The sequence below is a fragment of the Cryptomeria japonica genome, chromosome 2 (assembly GCF_030272615.1).
Source record: "Cryptomeria japonica chromosome 2, Sugi_1.0, whole genome shotgun sequence".
NCBI classification, from domain to species: Eukaryota; Viridiplantae; Streptophyta; class Pinopsida; order Cupressales; family Cupressaceae; genus Cryptomeria; species Cryptomeria japonica.
The window spans coordinates 245,435,017-245,456,958 of NC_081406.1; the positions used below are offsets into that span (position 1 = coordinate 245,435,017).

Here is a 21,942-nt window from a genome sequence, read left to right on the forward strand (position 1 = left end):
TATGGTGTCACAACGCCTAATCTTCAAAACATTGCCATCCGCATATTATCGCAGCCTTGTAGTGCTTCTGGTTGTGAGCGCAACTGGAGTGTTTTTAGGCCATTCCCACAAAAAAAAAAACGCAATAGGTTGACTCAACAATGCTTGAATGATCTTGTCTATGTGTGGTACAACCTTCGATTGCATGAAAAGAAGGTGCAAGAGCAAGATTCACATGAAGCACTTGACTTGGATGGCATTGATCCATATTCAACAGATTGGGTTGCTGCTCCTGATGATGTTGATGTTGATTTGGATCCATTCCTTACTAATGAGCAGCTAAGTGAGTCGGAGAGGGCAAGAGAGGAATGGGATGTGGAAGTGGCAGCACATGAGGAGGAACGCGAGGTTGGTAATGCAACAAAGGCACCTATCACTATGGTCGAGGCACCTATTGAGGATGTTGCAACTACTTCAGCAACACCCACCCAACGGCAGCAATCTTTTTTAAGCTTTAGTCGTATACGCAATATATGATTTCTCATTTTCAATGATACCAAAACTTGAAATGTATTAAGAATTTCAGAGCTTGTAGTTATTTTGTGGTCTATGTCACTATGATACATTGATATGTATTGAACTCAATTTTGTTCACATGTTGCACTTGTTTTTTGGTCTATGCTATGTATTTAACTCAAACTTTGGTCTATATATCATGGAAATCAGTATATGTTCTACAAATTTGGTGTAAATGTGTGTTTTTTAAGAATATTTTTAAAAAAATGTATTTTCAAATGTTCGATAAAGTTGCCAAGTGTTTCCCTGAATTTTTGCGATTCCCGAGTTTTTTTAAAAAATTGGGCTTGCCGAGTCATTGTCAAGTCCGAGTTTTTCAACTATGGTTGAGACAATGAAAATCCAAGGAATCCAAGGCTAAGTCAAAGAAAAATCCACATCCAAAGAGGATTTCCACTTAGAAATCTAGGACTAAGGCCAATTTTCACTTGAAAAAAACCTTGTCTACCTTTGAAATTCGCACTTGGAAATCCATGGACATGTTGGTATTATTTTTTATGATCAGATTTGCAATACACGAAAACAGAAAAATACAACACATGAACAAAATAGAACACACCACATATCTTGGAAAAACCCTCCTTCTCGAGGGAGAAAAACCCAGCCAAGAATATATCTCTTATATTAAATTGATTGATCAAAATGAAATGATCATCACCTTCTATATATACAAAAGTAAGGTGCCTTTTCTCAAGCAAGGTGACTCTTCACAAGAGTCAGCCTCATTCAAGAACCAAGGTGACTTTTCATCTTGGGTCAGCCCTTATAAATATAAAATAATAATTTGCAGGAGGCCGACTTGCCTCTAGGAATACCTCCTGCAGCTATAAAACACTAACAGTTGGAATCCTGCCAAGGAGTCCTTGCACACCCTTGATTCCCACTCAAGAATCCATGCTTAAGTTGAATTTATGCCAAGGAAAAGAGGAGAATGTATTGACAAAATTAGATGAAATAAGGGAATACAATGGAAGGCCAACTTGGCATGAGGAGGAAGCAATTTGCAATGTTTAAGTTGAAAAAACAAACAAAAAGTGCACACCTGGCCGAGCCCATTTTGCCAAGGATAAGTTGCTGCATGGAGTGCCCATAAAAGATGAAATCACAAGAGTCATTCTTGCAATACAATTCAAATCAGTTCACAGCAGAGAAAGAGAGAATTCTCTAACAGATAAGTGTGATTTTCTACAAGGAAAAACAGGATTTTAAGTCAAGTATTGAAGGGAAAAAGAGACAAGTGCTTGATGTTTTAAAGAACCAAGATAAGAAGGAACAAATTCAACAACAGGAAGGAGGTTATTTGTGAAGGAAAAACAAGTTATTCATATGCAGATCTGAGCAATTTCCATCACCATATTTGAACATTTTTCAGATTTGGAAGATCATTTCTAGAGAATTTCCAAGTTATTTCCAGACTATTAGAGGTAAAACCAGAAGGTCTTAAGGTTCATTTTTTCTGAAAAAATTTAAGAAAGAGGTGAAAACAAGGGTCTGTGAAGAATTTTGTGAAGCATTCCTGATAATATTGTACAAATCCAAATGAGTTTGTTCCTTTTAGATACAATTTGTTTCACAATTTGTCTTTGAACAATGATTATCATGAAAATTATTTTAAGTTCTTCAATTGAATTAGGAATTCAAGAATATGAACTTCCATTTCCTTATCACAATCTTCTTGCATTTCACTTAAAATTTCTCAGATTTGACTTAGGATCCATTCACAATTATGATTCAAGGTATTTTTCTCTTTTCAGATGATGCAAGGAATGATTGCATGGAATGAGGACAAATCAAGGAGAAGAACTCAACAACGCAAGGGAAGATAAGGTCAAGGATCTCCAAGGAGGAGGATGGCAAAGATGAAGATGGAAGTGCGTAATGAATCCTAAAGAAAGCATTTTGAAGTTTCAGAAGAGTTGATCGAAGTTAGAAACTCATCCGGTGGAGATATAAAAATGGTATTATATCTGATAAAGATGATGCAATTTGGGAATATGAACCATCATGATCAGTCAAAAAATTAAATGATGTTGAGTATCAAAAGATATTGCTGGAGATGCAAAGACTTCTTTATGATGACATAGGAGTGGACTTGAAACAAAGAGCTACGTGAAGAAAGGAAACTTTGCAAAACATGCAAGTTGAGACACCTAGTCACCTCCACCAATCAAATAATCCAAGGTCAACATCTCCAGATTCATCAAACCTAACTCATCCAAAGAGGAGGAGATGGATGTGTATGAGGCATTAAATAAGACATTACAACCTGTTTTCTTATTGGTCCTTTCTTTAAAAGGATATGCATTCAAAGACTTCCAATTTTCTCATTGGTTGGGATTAAATGTATGAGGTGTTAGTTATAATTAACCCTACTTTAAGTTTTATTGTTTAATCTTGGCCATTGATTTAGAATCAATTTGGGCTCTTGGCTTGTAATTGAGAAGTTTATACAAGGCTTGCTTTTGTCATTTGTAAAGGAGGAGATCATAAATTATTGTCGAGACTATGCTGGAATAAATACATAATTTTCATTGAAGATATGGTGAACATTTGTATGAGGTTTCAACATTTTGCATGGTTTCTACTTCTCAACATTTAGTTGAAGTTCATTGATTTTAATGGAGAAATGTGAAGATAACTGATAGATTCCTTGGATCATACCATTTGTAATTTGTTGATTGCAAATTACTTTGCATGGTTAGTTTGAACCTTATTTTGATAATAGTTTGATTGTGGATGTTCATTTGGATTGCGCCAGCATTGGGTATTTGGATGGATGCTTACAATATGAAAACCTTTCACTACCTTTGTGTAAATGTTATTGCAATTTCCAATTTAATGAACAAGTTATATGCTCGATGGTGTATTTAAGATTTTGGTATTATTACTATGACAATAATATTATCGTCTTTCTTTTCTGCAGGTATGGAGGATGAACAGGTATCGATTTCAATGTCATCCCTTTTCTTTTGAATGATGTATATATAGAAAGGCAGTCACGATCAAGTGGCACCTTGATCGGACATGTCTTTTAGACATGTCCAACCAAGATGTCACTTGGTCGTGATTGTCTACCGATTCACTCGGTGTTTATGCTAACTAATCGGTGCCAATGTAAATGATAACAGATCGATATAAACACACCCGATAATGAATCGGTGTCAAAGCAAATGATAACAGATCGATATAAACACACCCGATAATGAATCGGTGTCAAAGCAAATGAGCCCAATAACAAATAGCATTATATATGCTATCGGGTTAATACCCCGATAGTATATAAATGCCGATTCATAAATGAATCAACAATAATATGCTATAACCCGATAGCATTTAGATCAACGCTTAACTATGTCAAGCAGGTCGTCGATCTAATCCATCTTTATCCAATATCAATATCATAATCAAGATCAATGTTACAGTCTGATAAACATATTCAGTTCGAAAAGCATAAATCAGATAATCTAATAGCATAGATGAGTAAACCAAAACAGAATAGAGGAGATTAACGAGTTAGGAAAGTCTTATCTTGCAGAAGCTACTAATGCATTAACACTCCCTCTTAGCTTTGGAAGATAGATAAAGTAACCTGCATCACATTTCTTTTTCCATAATGTCAGTCTCCAAGAATATATATCATCTATACATATGATATGAAGTATCATCAGGACATAATATACAAATATAAAACATCACTCATAGAGTATCACCTAACCATGTGATATAAAAGATTCATTTCATTATGACAAGATATCACCTAAACACGTGATATCAGTATTGCCTAAACACGCAATACTGAGGATAAACATATGAGGATGGTTAGATTCTCATCTTATCCTGGTTGTGATATGTGCACAAACATTTTATACAAATGTTTTATCACAAAACCATCATGGCACATCCATGACATACCAGAGATCCAACATGATAAATGGTTTAGAGAATCATAAGATCGTCACCTTATGATGTCTACATACAAGTGTTCATAATCTGAGAGATCGTCACCTCTTAGATATGAACACAAGGGGTGAAACCCAGAATGTCTCATCATGACAAAAGAAGTTTACACATTAAACATCTTATTTACAAAGCAGATTACCTTTCTATCATACCTAAACCTTTTCTGAAGTGATCAACCTTCACTCTGGAAAGTGGTTTGGTCAGAATATCTGCAGTCTGATCTCTTGTACTAACATATTCCAATTTGATCACATTTTTGTCTACCATGTCTCGTACATAATGATATGGAATCTCAATATGCTTAGATTTGTCATGAAATATTGGATTTATTGAAATATTTATGCAGCTCTGGTTGTCACAGTGGATGACAGTGGGTTTCATGGGTTCACCAAATAGTCCCACAAGCAACTTCCTAAGCCATACTGCCTCTCGAGCAGCCATGGAAGCTGCAATGTACTCGGCCTCGGTGGAACTCTGTGCTACAAAAGACTGTTTTCTGCTGATCCAAGAAATCATAGCTGATCCTAAACTGAAGCAACACCCTGAAGTGCTTTTCCTGTCATTCACACTCCCAGCCCAATCTGAGTCTGTAAATCCGTGTAGGTCTAGATCGACTTTCTCATATTTGAGACCAAGGTTTAGAGTAGAGTAAGTCATCAACATATAGAATCAGTATTAACATATCACCTTTATTTTGTTTGTAGTAGAGATTTGGATCTGCATCATTTTTAGAGAAGCCTAGTTTAGAGAGATAGGTGTCAATTCTTTCATACCAGGCCCTAGGAGCCTGTTTAAGCCCATAGAGAGCTTTCTTGAGTCTGCACACATGAGACTCTACACCCTGAATTTCAAATCCTTCAGGTTGTTCTAGGTAGACTTCTTCTGAGATCTCACCATTAAGAAATGTTGCTTTAACATCCATCTGGTGCACCTTCCACCCCTTTGCTGCTGCAATGGCTAGTATTGTTCTTACTGAGGTATATCTAGCCACAGGTGCAAAGGTTTCTTCATAGTCTATTCCTTCCCTTTGAGAGAACCCTCTAGCTAAAAATCTGGCCATGTGCTTTTCAATACTGCCATCTGCAGCATGTTTGATTTTAAAAAGCCATTTTGATGACACAACTGATTTCTTAGTAGTCCTAGGAACGATCTCCCAAACATCATTCTTCATAATGGACTGATACTCTTCAGACATGGCATCCTTCCATACTTGATGTTTAAGTGCATCTGATACATTGTTTGGTTCAGCTTTAGAGAGATCATTCATAAGAGCAACATAGCTAGTGAATTTATTAGGTCTTTTGCTTTCCCTGAAGGAGCAGCAAACTTTTGAGCTTCTACTACAGTCTTGGTGGCCCATAGAGGTCTTTTCTTGAGGTTTTCTCTAGGTAGGATTGGAGTTTCACCTATAGTTTCCTCAAGATTCTCCCTCTAAAGCTCAGGAGTAGGATCTTCTTCTATGTTAGGAGTCGGGATATAGATTTCAGGCTCTATTTACTTAGGGCTCTTTTGAAGGCCAAATCTTCGTCAAAGATTACATCCCTACTAAGTTCAATATTTCTCTGACCATGTATATATATTCTATAGGCCTTGGATGTTTCACTATATCCTACAAGTATTCCTCTTTTTCCAGAAGGTTCTAGTTTTAGTCTTTTCTCTTTAAGTACATGTATATAGAGAGGACACCCAAATATCCTAAGGTGGCTGATATCTGGCTTTAGTTTGGTAAATACTTCTTCAGGAGTTTTATCTTCAAGATGTGAGTGAGGACATCTGTTTTGTATATACACAGCAGTGTTAGTTGCTTCTGCCCAAAGATTGATATTTAGATTCTGATCAAGAATCATGGCTTTGGCAGCATCTACAATTGTCCTATTTTTCCTCTCAGCTACCCCATTTTTGTTGAGGATTATAAGGTATTGTTAGCTCCCTCTTAATCCCTGAATTTTTACAAAAATCTTTAAATAGTTCTGATGTGTATTCCCCCCCATTATCAGTCCTTAGGATTTTAATTTTATTTCCTGAGTAGTTCTCCGTCAGTGATTTAAACTCTTTAAACCTACTAAGGATCTCTTCTGATTCTTTACACTTCAGAAAGTAGATCCATGTTTTCCTAGAGTAGTCATCAACAGATATTACATAATACAAACATCCTCCTAGAGAGGGAACGGACATTGGTCCACATACATCAGAATGAACTAACTCTAAAACCTTGCTTGTCTTCCTAGTACTATTATGGAAGGCACCCTTGATATTTTTACCTAGGGCACATCCCTTGCATGCCTCTGAATGATATTGCTGCAACTTAGGTAAACCTGTGACAAGGTTTCCCATAGATGATAAAGCTCTATAATTCAGATGGCCTAGTCTTCTATGTCAGACCTCATTTGCATTTGTTACTTCATGAATTAGGGCTAGGTTGGGCTCTGTGCACAGCTCATACAAATAGCCTTGTCTTTGACCAATGACTTTAGCTTTCTTGATGGAAGAATTTCTTGGCCAAGCCAACACCTTGTTCTCCATGAAGGTTACTCTGTATCCGTTATCTTCTAGGGCTGATATGGAGACTAGATTTCTCTTGATGCCGGGACCATATAGTACTCCTTCGAGTTGCAATGATATTCCTGTCTTCAGTTTGATGGTGCGGGAACCAATTCCTCTAACTGGATGTGAGGAATCATCTCCGATGGTTACTTCCTCATCATTATCCTCTGTCATGGAGTCTAGCACTTCTCTAAACCCTGTAATGTGTCTGGATGAGCCACTGTCGATCACCCAGGAGTTAAATTTATTTGATGCATGGCTTGTAAGTGCTGAGTAGAGGACATAGTTCTGGGAGTCATCTTCTCTTTTGGATTTTCCTGCTCTGGCAAATGTGGCTTGTTTGGCTCTCTCTAGACATTTTGCAACAAAGTGTCCGAACTTATCGCACCTATAGCATTGAATATGTGATAGGTCTCTCTTTGAAGTGTTCTTGCCTTGATGACCCTTCCTCTTCCTAAATTGCTTCTTCTTGGTTGCCTTATTTGTGTTAGTATTTAGAACTTGAAGGTCTTCGTCTATGTTCTTTTGTTTTATTCCCATCTTGTTCAATCTTGATTCTTCTTGGAGACAATCGTCCCTTAATCTTTCAAACTTAGGATACTTGGACCTTGCACTGATGCCTTAGACGAATGTACTCCATCCACTAGGCAACCCATCTAAAGCAATGAGTGTTAACTCTTTGCTTTGGATCTCGTAATCCAGAGTTGATAGTTCGTCTCTTAGAATTGATATCCGCATAAAGTAGGCGTTGATTGTCTCCCCCTTGTTCATGGTGATATGATTTATTTCTCGTTTTAATGCCAAAGTTCGACTTGCATTTGATATCTCAAATGTGCTTTCAAGTGCTTTGAACATTTTATAGGTTGTCTGATGTTTTCTTATGATGGCATTATGTTGTTTCTCACCCCATCAACTATTATTTTTATGGCCTTTTCATTTCCCTCAATCCATGCTATTTTGTCAGGTTCATTTTCAGGTTGGTCATTTTTAGTTTGAACAAATTAATCCACTTTGTTCTCTTTTAAGATCATCTCGATTCTGAACTTCCCAGCTGAAAAATCATCGCTACCTCCGAGTCTGTCTTCGAATCTGATAGCGCTGGCCATTGGAGAAATGTGATGTAGTATATAACCTTGTTCTTAAATTATTCACAAAATTGAATAGCCTCAAGTTCGATCAACGTGGCTATGATACCATGTAAATGTTATTGCAATTTCCAATTTAATGAACAAGTTATATGCTAGATGGTGTATTTAAGATTTTGGTATTATTACTATGACAATAATATTATCGTCTTTCTTTTCTGCAGGTATGGAGGATGAACATGTATCGATTTCAATGTCATCCCTTTTCTTTTGAATGATGTATATATTGTAAGGCAGTCACGATCAAGTGGCACCTTGATCAGACACGTCTTTTAGACATGTCCAACCAAGATGTCACTTGGTCGTGACTGTCTACCAATTCACTCGGTGTTTATGCTAACTAATCGGTGCCAATGTAAATGATAACAGATCGATATAAACACACCCGATAATGAATCGGTGTCAAAGCAAATGATAACAGATCAATATAAACGCACCCGATAATGAATCGGTGTCAAAGCAAATGAGCCCGATAACAAATAGCATTATATATGCTATCGGGTTAATACCCCGATAGTATATTAATGCCGATTCATAAATGAATCGACATTAATATGCTATCGGGTTACTAGCCTGATAGCATTTAGATCGACGCTTAACTATGTTAAGCAGGTCATCGATCTAATCCATCTTTATCCAATATCAATATCATAATCAAGATCAATGTTACAGTTTGATAAACATATTCAGTTCGGAAAGCATAAATCAGATAATCTAATAGCATAGATGAGTAAACCAAAACAGAATAAAGGAGATTAATGAGTTAGGAAAGTCTTATCTTGCAGAAGCTACTGATGCATTAACACTTTGGATATTGCACTCTTTCTATGGCACTATGAGCTATCTCTTGTTAAGTAGAAAGTAGTTCCATAAGGAATTTGTCTATCTAAAACACTATCCATTATCATCATTGTCCTTAGGTTCTTAGCCTAGTTTCTCTAACCCTTGTGCTTTTGTTAGAGAAATTTATAATAATTTAGGAAGAAAGCATCACTAAGATCACCATAGCAAACGTTCAAAGTTCCAACTTTGTATGTGTAAGTCCCTTTGTGATAACAACAATATCACATCATTTCATTGAGAAAATCTATTACACGTCAAGACCTAATAGTAGGAACCTTGGGGTAACCTTGATTGACCATATCTTTAGCAATTGAGATTTCCTTATTCAAGAGAGAGGATGCAATACTTGGTGTATTTTATTCTGTGTTGGAAAGTGTCGCAAAAAACCCATCAACGATACCTTCAAGTGAGGGTTGTGCTCTTGGAACATTGCATGGAATAAAGAAATATGGTGATGATGAAGAATGAAAATGGCTAGAAATAGGACCCTCAAAAGTCTCACCAATAGAGAAAGTGGATGATGAATGTTTGGAGTTGGGGTAACAAAAATCCGTAGATACATTATGATTCGCCATTGATGCTACTACTTCCTTTGTCTTCTTCTTTTGCACTTCTTTCATTTCAAACTCAGCAAGTAGGGCATTCATCTTTCCTGTAACCTCATCAAACACCTTAGGGCATGCCTTCATGATGAAGGGCTGAAAAAATCCCAACCAATACCACACATGCAAATTATCTAAAGATTTGACTTAAAATCTGATATGGGTGTTCTCCTAATGCAAAACACATACCAAATGCAGAAAATCAGCAAACCACTTCTCATTAATCTTATCGAAATGTTCAGGAAATGAACAAATTACATAGTAGATCTACAAATACATTACATGGCAGCCTTACAGTCTTCAAATAACACTCCAAAATTAGATGCAATATTGATAAAATCAGTCACAATAACCAGAAGAAATTACAAACCAAAACACTTCTTCCCCTAGTGCATCTTGCTACAAAATTGGTGTCTTAACTTTCAACTTGCAAAAAGATTCAACATGGCTTCATATCTTAAGCCTGAAATCAACCCCTACTCATATTTCTTCACCTTCAAATCTGTCATCTCTTCAAAGACAAATTTTTTCTTCCCCTCAAACTTCCCATAATTTTGAAAATGGGAATCCTAAAATGAATGTTGAGACTTGCCTTTTAACCACCATAGTTACCAAACTTGAGGTTTTGGTAAACCCCAAAAAGTCATGCCCAAACAAGGGAAAAGCATCTTCCCAACTTAGAAATTGCCTTCAAAGCTTTTGGATGCTTTGTAACCTCCACCTCCAAACCTGCCAAGAATACTAATCCACTATGCCATCAACTCCACTCAATAGGACCCCAAAATAGAAACTACTCTCTTGGGCACCCATGTTTTAATATTTAGCATTAAGGAAACTATCTTTGAGTCCAGGCAAGTTGTAATTTGCATTTCCCACGCCCAAAAAGGAATATTCCAAATTTGAGGTTATATATGCCAATTTCAAATTTGAATCTATTATCCACCATGGATGCTCCTGCATCAGACACCCAAGATAATTTGAAATGTTTTGTGAGTTAAATTCATAAACATTTGCAGATTTTGTGTTTATCTCCTCTTTCACTTTTCCATACTCAAGGCCTTACAAAGCCTCAACACAAATTTTTGAAAACCCTCATGTTTTACACATGTAAATTGCCTCGCATTCGACGATCTATTTACAAAACCCTCTTATAACACATGTAAACTGCCTCACATTCAGTGATTTGTCTACAACCACAAGAACCTCAACTCTTCAAACCCTTTATATAGTCTTTCTTGCAAGTTGCATATACACCTGTAACAAATCTCTCACACAATCCAACCCTCAGGTCCTGACGCAAACCACCTCTAGTTCGGCGATCTATTTGCACACTCAAGAACTCTCACTCTGATACCATTGATGAAGAGATGAAAAATCCCAACCAAAACTATACGTGCAAATCATCTAAGACTTAAAATATGATATTGGTATTCTCCTAACTCAAAACACACAAAATGTACAAAATCAGCAAACTGCTTCTCATTAATCTTATCCAAGTGTTCAGGAAATATACAAATTACATAGAAAATCTTCAAATACATTGCATGGAAGCCTTATAGGCTTCAAATAGCACTCCAAAATTAGATGCAAAAGTAATAAAATCAGTCACAATAACTACAAGAAATTACAAACCAAAACACTTCTTGCCATCATACATCCTGCTACAAAATTGGCATCCTAACCTTCAACCTGCAACAAGATTCAACATGGCTTCATATCATAATCCTGAAATTTACCCATAATCATGTTTCTCCATCTTCAAATCTGCCATCTATTCAAAGCCAAATTTATTCTTCCCTTCAAACTTCCCAAAAATCTAAAAATGGGAATCCTTAAATAAATGTTGAAACTTGTCTTTTAACCACCATAGTCACCAAACTTGACATTTTGGTAAACCCCAAAAAGTCACACCCAAACAAGGGAAAGGCATCTTCCCAACTTAGAAATTCTCTGCAAAACTTTTGGAAGCTTTGCCACCTCCACCACCAAACCTGCCAAGAATATCAATCCATTATGCCATCAACTCCACTCAACAAGACCCCAAAAAAGAAACTACTCAATCACTCATTCTTGGGCACTCATTTTTGAATATTTAGCATTAAGGAAAGTATCTTTGAGTCAAGGCAAGTTGTAACTCTCATTTCCCACGACCAAAAAGGAATATTCCAAATTTGAGGTTGAATATGCGAATTTCAAATTTGAATCTCCTATCCATCATGGATGCTCCTGCATCACTTCACATTTTGTCCAGTTATTTTAGCAAGGTGGTATTTTAATCTATTAATTCTTCCTATCATAGGCTACATGTATTCATTATAAGTGACTCGGCCCTTGATAGCTCCCACTATCCCGTACTTCCATGCAAGATCTTTTTGTAGCACTCATTTGGGTTGAACTTGACATAGTTGTTTTAACATGGAAAAAAAATCAATAAGGTTTTGCAAAGAATTGGGCACAAAAAAATGTTTTTGTTCTTATTCGTCCATTTCACCCAAGGAAGCATCAACATAGCAAGAAGATGATTTGAGAAGAGAATTTTTATAGATTCAAAGTTGATCAAATCATCAAATAAGTAACTATTAATTTTTTTCTTTTTTTATTTGAAAAAGCAAACTTGAAAAGCTTGGGGAAATGTTGTCAAAATGTTTTCCATTTCTCCTCATCCCTTATTTCCTAACATTTTTAGCTTCTATTATTTTAAAAGCATTTATTTAAAAATAATAGAAGCTAAAAATGTTAGGAAATAAGGGATGAGGGGAAACAGAAAACATTTTCACAACATTTCCCCTAGCTTTTCAAGTTTGCTTTTTCAAATAAAAAAAGAAAAAAAATAATAGTTACTTATTTGATGATTTGATCAACTTTGAATCTATAAAAATTCTCTTCTCAAATCATCTTCTTGCTATGTTGATGCTTTGTTGGGTGAAATGGAAGAATAAGAACAGAAAATGACTAAAAAAGATGAATTTTTACTCACAAATGTACAGCTGTTGTATTTAAGTGCCACAAGAGTCTCAGCTCGGGACTTAGGAATCTGAGCCTAAGACTCAGCAAGTCTTGGAGTAAGACTCCGTCGAGTACTCACCAAGACTCAGCCAAACTCGACACACAAATATGATTGACTTGGCACGGCCAGCTTAGGGACCCACGAGTGCATAGTACTTGCAAAGTCCTCAAACTATGATTAAATAGCTGACCCCCTGCCATTCCCAAAACCACATCCCTACATCTCAAAAACTCGAAGAAACAGTGTTTTAGGCACTCCAATAATTTCCCCAGAACAACACAAAGAGACCATGATCTAGAAATAGAAAACAGCTGGGTTGTAGTATCGAGGTGCTTACTGAAGTAATTTCTATTTCATGTGGAGCCCCACTCACAATGCAATCCAGACAGGGACTGTAAAGCATCTTGCTATCCCTAAGTTACAAATATTATTTGCCCATATTGAGGGACAATGGCTCATACTAAAGTGTTTTAATCATAAGATGAACAGTAGGCTAACACAGTTTAACAATTCAACAATATATATATATATATAGAACCAGTACACAATGAAATGCGTAAACCAATCTTCCACTCTCAAACTGTTTTAAAAATTTCTTCACTGAGACAAACATCAGAAAAATCAGGAGATTCTTATCCACAAGAGAATTAAAGTTTTAAAATTATTAACATAAATGGGAATCCTAGCATAAAAGCTAGTACTGCTTAAAACAGCCCATTCATCCATACATAAGGTAAATCATCTATATATATTAGGGTAAATCTTTATAAATTAATGATGCAGTCACCGGTTAGGATGGACCTCAAAGAGATCAATCCAGACCGGTCAGCAAGAGTAAACACAACGGAAACACAAAGATATGATGGAGGCAATGCATAACAGATTGTATTATAACATGAAAATTGATTACAACCCACCGGTAACAATCCGATCCGGGTTACAGAAAACCGGCTCACATGCTTGTTAGAACATACTCCAAATACAAAATAGGTCACAACCAGAACCTCAAATCCTTAATCTATCCTCTATGCTCAGTCTCTCTTACTTCCCATACATTCTAATGCTCAATTACAATTATATATACGATCCAAGGGGATCCGGACGGCCCAAAAAGGGATCAAAACCCTTAGAACAAGACCTAACGTGTAAAACCAACAAGGTCGGCCTCCGCCAAGAGATTCCTCCGGAAAATCTAAAGGATGAAGTGTAGGTCGCGGGAAAAGGTCGACCACACGCCAAGGAACATCGGAATCAACGCTTAAGGATCCACAAGCTTCGGAAGGGGTTCTGATAGATCACCAAGAATAGGTCCAGGCAACCGGTAACAAGAAACTGTCAACCGGTAATAGGAAACTGTCAAGAAAATCGATAGCGATTCTTGTCGGGAAATGATCCAAATGCGATGTGGTCTAGAATAAGAAAGATGATCACATCTTCAAGTAGAATCCAACTCCACGGGATCCGGTGAGCCAAAACCAGTACACACAAAAAAAAAAAGCTGAAACTGCAAACAGAAAGAAAATGTTTTTGGTTGATGCAAGATTGCCATGAACCAAGGATGCTCCTACATCAATTAATTACATAATAGAATTCAGAGCTAAGAGATTCAGAACATATTGCCCATACCTTTCAATTTCTTTGATGCAATCTGGAAGACAGTCTCAAAGGATATGTCAAATATAATAGATATGGGTGGCCATTTCAGTCTGTAAGGGCGAGTGTCCATGCCATCTGTCAACAAAACAATCTGCAAGGCATAAGCTATCTTCTTGTGGGTGTTTTTCATCAGCTCAAGAAAGCAAAATATTATAAGAGGCACTAAACTGAAAGATTGAAAAACATAATGAATACTTTGTTTAAAAGTACCTGTCGAGGAGCATCATGTTTGTTTACAGCATCAAGCAATTTATCATCAATAAACTTTGTTGCGAGACGATAATAGCTCGAATTAATTGTCATACTGCATTTAAAATTTGAAGAGATGCCCCTATAAAGATCAGATTCAATGAAGCACCTTGCATAAGGGTCATGAAATAGAGGCTCTGCATATACAAGAAAATTCAGCCACAATATAATGATTTAATATCAGCACTAATTTGTTATTTTATCTGGGTTGCTAATTGAGAAAAATCCGTCTTTTTAGATAAAAAAATAAATTTGACATAGGAAATCACAATTTTATCGCTCACAAAATAAAAGTGGCTGGCCTCTTTGACCTGATAAAAAATAAAATGGTACAGAGTACTACAGAAATTGCCATATGTAAGGAAATTGTCAGGACTCGGAAAAATACATGACATGTAGAAGCATGTAGTTCAAACTCATTAAGACATCCAAAAAAAAAATGAGACACAGATTTTAGAAAAAACATGTTTTTCTTTTATTCTCATGTGAAAAAGTTCAAAATTGAGCAGTCAGTGATAGACATTCAAAATAAAAATAAAAAACATGACATGTTGAAACATGCACTTCAAACTCATTAAGACAAATCCACAAAAACTGACACTTGTATTTTAGAAAAAAAATGTTTTCCTTTCCTTATCAATTGAAAATGTTCAAAATTGAGCAGTGATATACATTCAGAATAATAAAATAACGGGTTGAAATGCTGGGTAAATTTCCACCCTATATAAAGTTTCAATTTTGGCATTTTTGGAGAATAGATAAATTTTACTAAATAACTTCTTACAGATATGTCAGTAATAGCTATTTTATGAGAATCAAGGAAGGGTATTGATTTAGAGTCTTTCAAAGTACATCACTTGTGATTTGCCATGCAAGAGAACAAAGGAATGCAAGCAACACAGCACACAATTATAATGTATATTTTCAAATTTCTGACCCAGACTGGAAATCAATTATATCATAGTTTCCAAGTTTGAAAATATATGAGCTACAAGAACAAGATGGGAACTACACAAGCCTTTACAATTAAGACAGACAATAGATACTATATATGTTCCCAAATTATAAGAATGGACTAACACCTTGCAAAAATAAAAAGTCACATAAGAAGGTTTGTAGCAAAGTGTAATGTCCCCTTTTATAATTTACCCTATAATTTACCCACAATAAGCAGAAAAATTATTGCTTGTTGATTAATAACAGTTCTTATCCTGATTGCTGTTCTGAAGTTGCATGATGTTCTTCAATGCTCTGACTTGTATATTCTAATCGCTGCTTATTTTATATTTATCTTGGGTCGGCCTATTTGTTCCTAATTCAGGGCATGACACAAAGAAGAAAAGTGACCTTTCACTTCAAAATGAAGTAGTTACTGTGGCTTCACAGTTAAGAACGCCTGCCTCAGTTCACAAATCAAAGAAAGCATTTTCAAATTAGAAATGAAGGAGATCACATGGTTAGGAGTCAGAACACAAAATTATGACATCATACAATCATTACTGACATCATTGTTATGCTTATTTGATATTTAACCAGGAAAACATCAGCAAACCAAAATCAATGTCGAAATTGATCAGAGCCTAGTTTTCTCTCCCCTAGCCAAAGTCCATTAATTTCCGAATTTCTAAAAATATAACTTGCTTATATCATCCAAGGAGCATGACAGCAGAATGTTTGACCTGCAAATTTTGAATATTCATAGGCCAAAAGGACAAGTCATGTTACCTTCACCCAGATGACTCAAAAAACAAAAAGTCCGTGTAAATTTTGAGGCAGAAACAAAATCTGTACTATCTGGCATCAGCAGTAGCAGTCAATTGGTAACACTATCTGCCCTAATGGTTAATTTTACTGCAACATTAAATTTGTAGCATTTCTAATCTTCAATAAATGCCTTGACTGCATTGAACAGATGTCTTTTTTCTGGCAGAAGTTTGCCCAAATGTGACAGAATTGACCCTATTGGATCAGTTCTTTTTGTCCCAATGGCTAGCTGATTTAACAATACTTTCAAGTTTCAGTTTTGTCTGAGGTATTTTGACTGATCATTTGACTTTTTAATATTTTATATAGGTGTGAAAACCATATTGTTATGAATCTAGATGAATCTAAACTGAAATTGATAAAAAAGTTAGATACGAAACCTGTCTCTAAGATTTCAAGCTATAAATTTCTGAGATGTGAAAGGAACAGATTTCCTTTTTTGATAAACATGTTGATATTTATAAAATAGTACAAAAACCTCCAGTGTGACAGCCATGGCTAATACACTACGTGAAGTACAAAGAGTGGAAAAAGGATATGATTACAAGAGAGGTGAAAACAAAAAACTAATAAGGGTACAGCATATAACAGTTACTAAAATAACAGCTATTAGAGATTAACAGTAAAAGCAGCAAAATATGAATACTAATTATTGAGATACTATGCAAAAGTTGCAGTGAGAAAAATAATCTTGTAGAGAATTTTTTTCATTGTTTTGAGCGAGGATAAAGCAGCATATCTTTTAAGCTGTGGCATGATGGTGAACACACTATTTCTCGATATGATGACACCCAAAGTCAACTGTGTTCCTCACCTCATGTTTGTACTGCATCCATGGCCCTACAGTATCAGCTCCTCCTTGCTGACAAGGTTGGCAAGAATGCAAGGAGTGCCAGCCAACAGTAATCATCATCTGAGGGACAGCCCAGCAATTGTCTGGCAATTGTGTTGCATTACATCAGCCAACTGATGCTTTTATCTTTCCTCAGTGAGGATTTCCTCATGGCTTTGGTTGTGCCATGGAGATTGATGCAATTGTCTCAGCCAGTCAAGGCATTTGTACTGTGACATAAGACACTTCTACAGAATTAGCTGAACATCATTTTGCTCCAGAATATTAGAGATCAAGAGGAGACTTATTTTTGCAGGGTGCTGTGTTCAGCCCGCTTACTGTCCATGGCAGCCACCAACCCTTGCAAAGGATCATTAAAATTGGGCAGAACAATATGGAGAGAATACTCTTTCTTTTGGAGTGATTTACCACTGGATTTAGAGGAGCATAATCATGTTTCGCAGAGATTAAGGCTTACCGCATGGTCTCCTAACACTTCATTGGCCAAAGGGTTGGAGAGAGAAGTGTCATTATACACAGCAGGTATTGGGGAACACATGTTTGTCATTGGTAAAGGAAAAGGCCTTGTCTTGTAGGGTGAAAAAAGGGAGTATGGAGGAGTTTCAATCTCAAAAATTGGTCAGCAGCACACTAAATACAAGTAGAAAAGAGGATAGGAAAAACAGATTTAAGTGAGTTAATACCTGATTTTTTTCAACAGAGATAACTATGTATGGTCTAGAGAGGACATTAACTAGCTTCTGTTGTTGGGCACCATCATTTTCCAGGTTGACAGGAATGCAGAAAGTCACAGTATCTTCAGTATAGCATCATTGCTGAGGTGGAGTAGTAGAACATTTCTATTTCATTGTGAGATTCTTTTTCTTTTTCAGGCCTAGTACTCTTGTAAGTTTTAAAAGGAGAAGTACTTAGATTCCATTTACAATATTGGATTCTTCTCTTATAGCTTTGCACAACAACCTAAAGCTTCTCCTCTTCATCTACCAATGGCAATCTGAGTGCCTAAAGAAATGAGATCTATTTGAAAAGACCACTTGAAATTCTTGCAGAATTGGCATATAAATAATTTGTGGCACTGACCTAGATGGTTGTTAGAAATTGAGAGAAATCAACCCCATTATCTTGCTTGTCATCTGACTTGATATATCTGATAGTGCTAAGTTGGAGGGGTTCTGTTGTGAGCATATCACACATCGCCCCATCTAAATGGGGACCCCCTCTTTTTTGGTTTTTTCTTTTTTGTCTAGTCTTGCCTCTCTCTGCTTTCAGGATGAAATGAGTGAGTTTATGGAGTTAGCATAGATCAGATCGGGCTAAGTTAGGAGTCATCATTGCTTAGAAGTTTATCTTTTAGGTCCTGTCCCTCCAAAGGTCCAAGAGCGAAATAGTATTTAGGTCCTGTCCTTGGAAGGGACATTAAGCGAAATTATTCTCATTTATGATGGTCGATCAAACCTAGAAGGTGTTGTGGAGCGAATTTGTCATGCCAAGTCTTGCTTTTAGAGCGAACTTGATATGTCTTGTCCTTGTCCTTGAATCGGTCTTAGAGTGAACCATCTTTTGAAGGCTGTCCTTCCAAAGGACATTGCGTGAGAATGTTTATAGTCTTGACCTTGTCCTTAGGCTGTCTATTGAGCGAACTTGGAAAAGAACATAGACCGAGTCTACATTTTGAGCCTATCCTTAGGCCGGCCAGCCAGTGATAATTTCATAAAGGTCCTGTCCTTAGGGAGGCCAAGGAGCGAAAACTTCATATTTGTCTTGTCCTCTCAAAGAACGATCAGCGAATTTCATTTACGTCTTGTCCTTGGGAAGGACAGAGGGCGATTTTTCCATTTAGGGGGGGGGAGGGGGGGGCTGTCCTTAGAAAGGTCATGGAGCGAAGTACTTGTTTTGACCTTGGCCACCCAAAAGACATTAAGTGAAATAATAAGATAAAGGTCCTGTCCTTGGCAAGGACGAAGGGCGAATTTGTTTATAGGGCCTGCCCTTGAAGAGGACATTGAGCGAAGTCCTTGCATTGAGTTTGATCATCAAACACATGAAGCGATTTGATAAAGCATACATTTTTCAAGGGGCTGACCAGTGAATTAGTTATAGGTCCTGTCCTTCGAGAGGACGATGAGCAAATTTTGGTTATAGGACCTGTCCTTAGGCTGGTCAGAGAGCGAACTACTTGTTTTGGACCTTGATCCATCAAATCAAATGATGCAATTTAATCTTGGTCTTGTTCTTAGCAAGGTCAAAATCAAATTTATTATAGGTCTTGTCCCTAAGGTGGTCATAGAGCAAAATATACATCATGAGTCCCACCTCCATCAAGGACAGTCAGCGAGTTTTATATAGGTCTTGTCCTTCGAGAGGACAAAGAGCGAAACACCATATAGGGCGTGTCCTTAACATGGGCATAGAGCGAAATCAATGTTTAATCAAAATGCATGAACCTTGACCAAGTTCCCAAGCAAAGTCGCATGATACAAACGTTTGGCGCTAAAATATATTCAAAATTTCGATTTTCAATGAAGAAAACTCAAGATGAAGAGTCAGCCATCATAAAAGGTTAATTAATATTCATTTTCACCAAGTCGGCCATTTTTTTTTTTCAAAGGGCATATCGCATATATAAAGACATTCACAAGGTCATTTTAAAATCAAATCAAAGCATTTATCTTCTATCATCAGCGAGCTTGATAAACAGATTGAGCGAACTCCTTTAGCAGTCAGCAGATTTCGAATTTAAGATAGCAAAATTGAATCACTAGCAAGCGAATCAAATAAGGAGACATCAATAAAGTTGAAGTCTAGCAGATTGATAGGCGAAGTTCATCATTTGAACAGCAAGAGATTGAAAGGACAGCGAATTCTTGAACATCAGCAGTCACCATTAATCAGATTTATTTAAGATAAAGTGCTTAAATCAGAGGTAACTTCATCTTTTAGATGGATTTAAGGACAGGAGCAGGTTTAGTTTACATTGTTAATGATTTTTTGTCAAGTCAATTAGAAAATTTTCAGTAACTAATTTCATATTTGATGCAAGGTTCAGTTTATAGGTTTTAACGCATTAATAATTCACCAAGATTCTAACTTGACCGCCTCTTATAGGTAAATCATGGCAGCACCTAAGGCAAGTGGATCATCATCAAGGCAAGCTCTAATCAAAGAAGAGCAAAGGAGTGATGATTTGGAGACCAAAATCACATCTTGATGGAGCAACATTGGAGACACAAACCTTGGCAATTTCGACATGAAGAAGTTTCGTGAGGCACCATACATCGGCAAACCATCACCTTTAGCTAAGAGGATAATTGAGAGTGGCATCATCAAGGCAGCCGGTTTCCCTCCTGCAGTTCGATATCATGAATTGATGATCGAGTGTGCCAAGCATTTTGATTCACAGTGAAGGATGATCGTGGCGAAAGATGGAACTGTTCTTGCCTACCTATCAGAGAGGGCCATAAGTGAAGCCTTCCATATACCAGAACATAGAGAAATGATCTATAGGAGTCTAGAAGGAGCCAAGTCAATTTATGAAGATGATCCTAACACATGCCTATCAGTCATCAATAGGGACTGGTTACAAAAGAGTAGACCTCGCCTTAACAAGATTCCTAATGGGCCACATCGCATAGATTTTCAAGAAGAATTTAAGGATTTGATCACTTTACTTGGTCGAGTTGTGGGAGCCCCTCATTCAAGGAAAAGGAATAATTAATTGGGCAAGGATCATTAGTAATTGCCTAGATGTACAGTTGAGAAGGTTGATTCCAACTAAGTCATTTCACATGAGCTCGTATATCCTATATTCTTTAGCAAGGAATTATGAATATGCAGGGCTACCACATAGAGGCCGAGTTGGAAGAGGGCCCGGAGAGATAAGGGTTTGTGATTCTTACGAGATATTGCATCATCCACCTAAGCAGCATTATAGATTGGTCAATGATACTTTCACGATGCATATCACCAGGACCTTGCAAGGAGGAATTCATCAAAGGCTGTCTCAAGATGCACAAGACCTAATCAAGCAATATGGGGCGTGGTTTATTCAATTTCCTAAGTTCACATATATAAGAATCCAAGGCTGTCCTTCTCCTCCCCTGATGTTGCCACGATATCCCATGGATAGAATAGTATTTCTTGAGGTGACAAGGCAATTGTTAGCATGTACTAAATCCTTAAGGTACAAACATGGAGCTGTCATCACTAATTCCATTTCACTCGGAAATTCAATAGAAGTTTGTCCTTCACTTCAAGCAGCTGAAAGTGCTGACCCAGAACTATCTCTCTATTTATCCACATCATTTGCTTCTAGAGAAAATTTTGATCCTCATGGTAATGTTAAAGAGATGGTCGAGAGGAAGTACATCCATGTGTCTCAAGTTGAAGACTTTTGGATGAACGCACAAGATGACTTTGAGATAAGGAAGAAGATGCACTCTCGGATGCCTCTTGACCTACTTAGAAGATGCAAGATATATAGAGTGGCCGACCAAGCGCAAGATAGCAGTCGATACATCCAATCTACCTATGAGAAATCCGACAAAGGAATAAAGATCAATTGGGATGAACAGGAAGTCACAGATTTGAGGGAATTGATGGTTCCTGTTTTATCTTGCACACGAAGATGGGTAGATATTCAACATCAAAAGCTGAAGGAGCAAGATGTGACCATGACTTTCAACTTAGAGACGAGGGTGGAAGAAGAGGAAAGGTTAAGTGTGAGTGAGAATACTTCACACTCAAAAGGATCAAAGAGAAAGAATG

At 36.9% G+C, this 21,942-nt stretch overlaps 1 protein-coding gene across 2 annotated transcripts in view; it reads right to left on the reverse strand.

Moving 5' to 3' along the window:
- Positions 1–21,942, reverse strand: part of LOC131030753 (O-methyltransferase 1, chloroplastic) — a 74,335-nt gene that overhangs the window by 28,909 nt on the left and 23,484 nt on the right. For both annotated transcript variants that reach the window (XM_059216550.1, XM_059216549.1), the window contains exons 2-3: positions 14,523–14,698; positions 14,283–14,403 (exon numbers count right to left, since the gene is read on the reverse strand). In XM_059216550.1, coding sequence (XP_059072533.1) covers positions 14,283–14,403; positions 14,523–14,698 — 297 coding nt within the window. The remainder of the gene's footprint in view (positions 1–14,282; positions 14,404–14,522; positions 14,699–21,942) is intronic.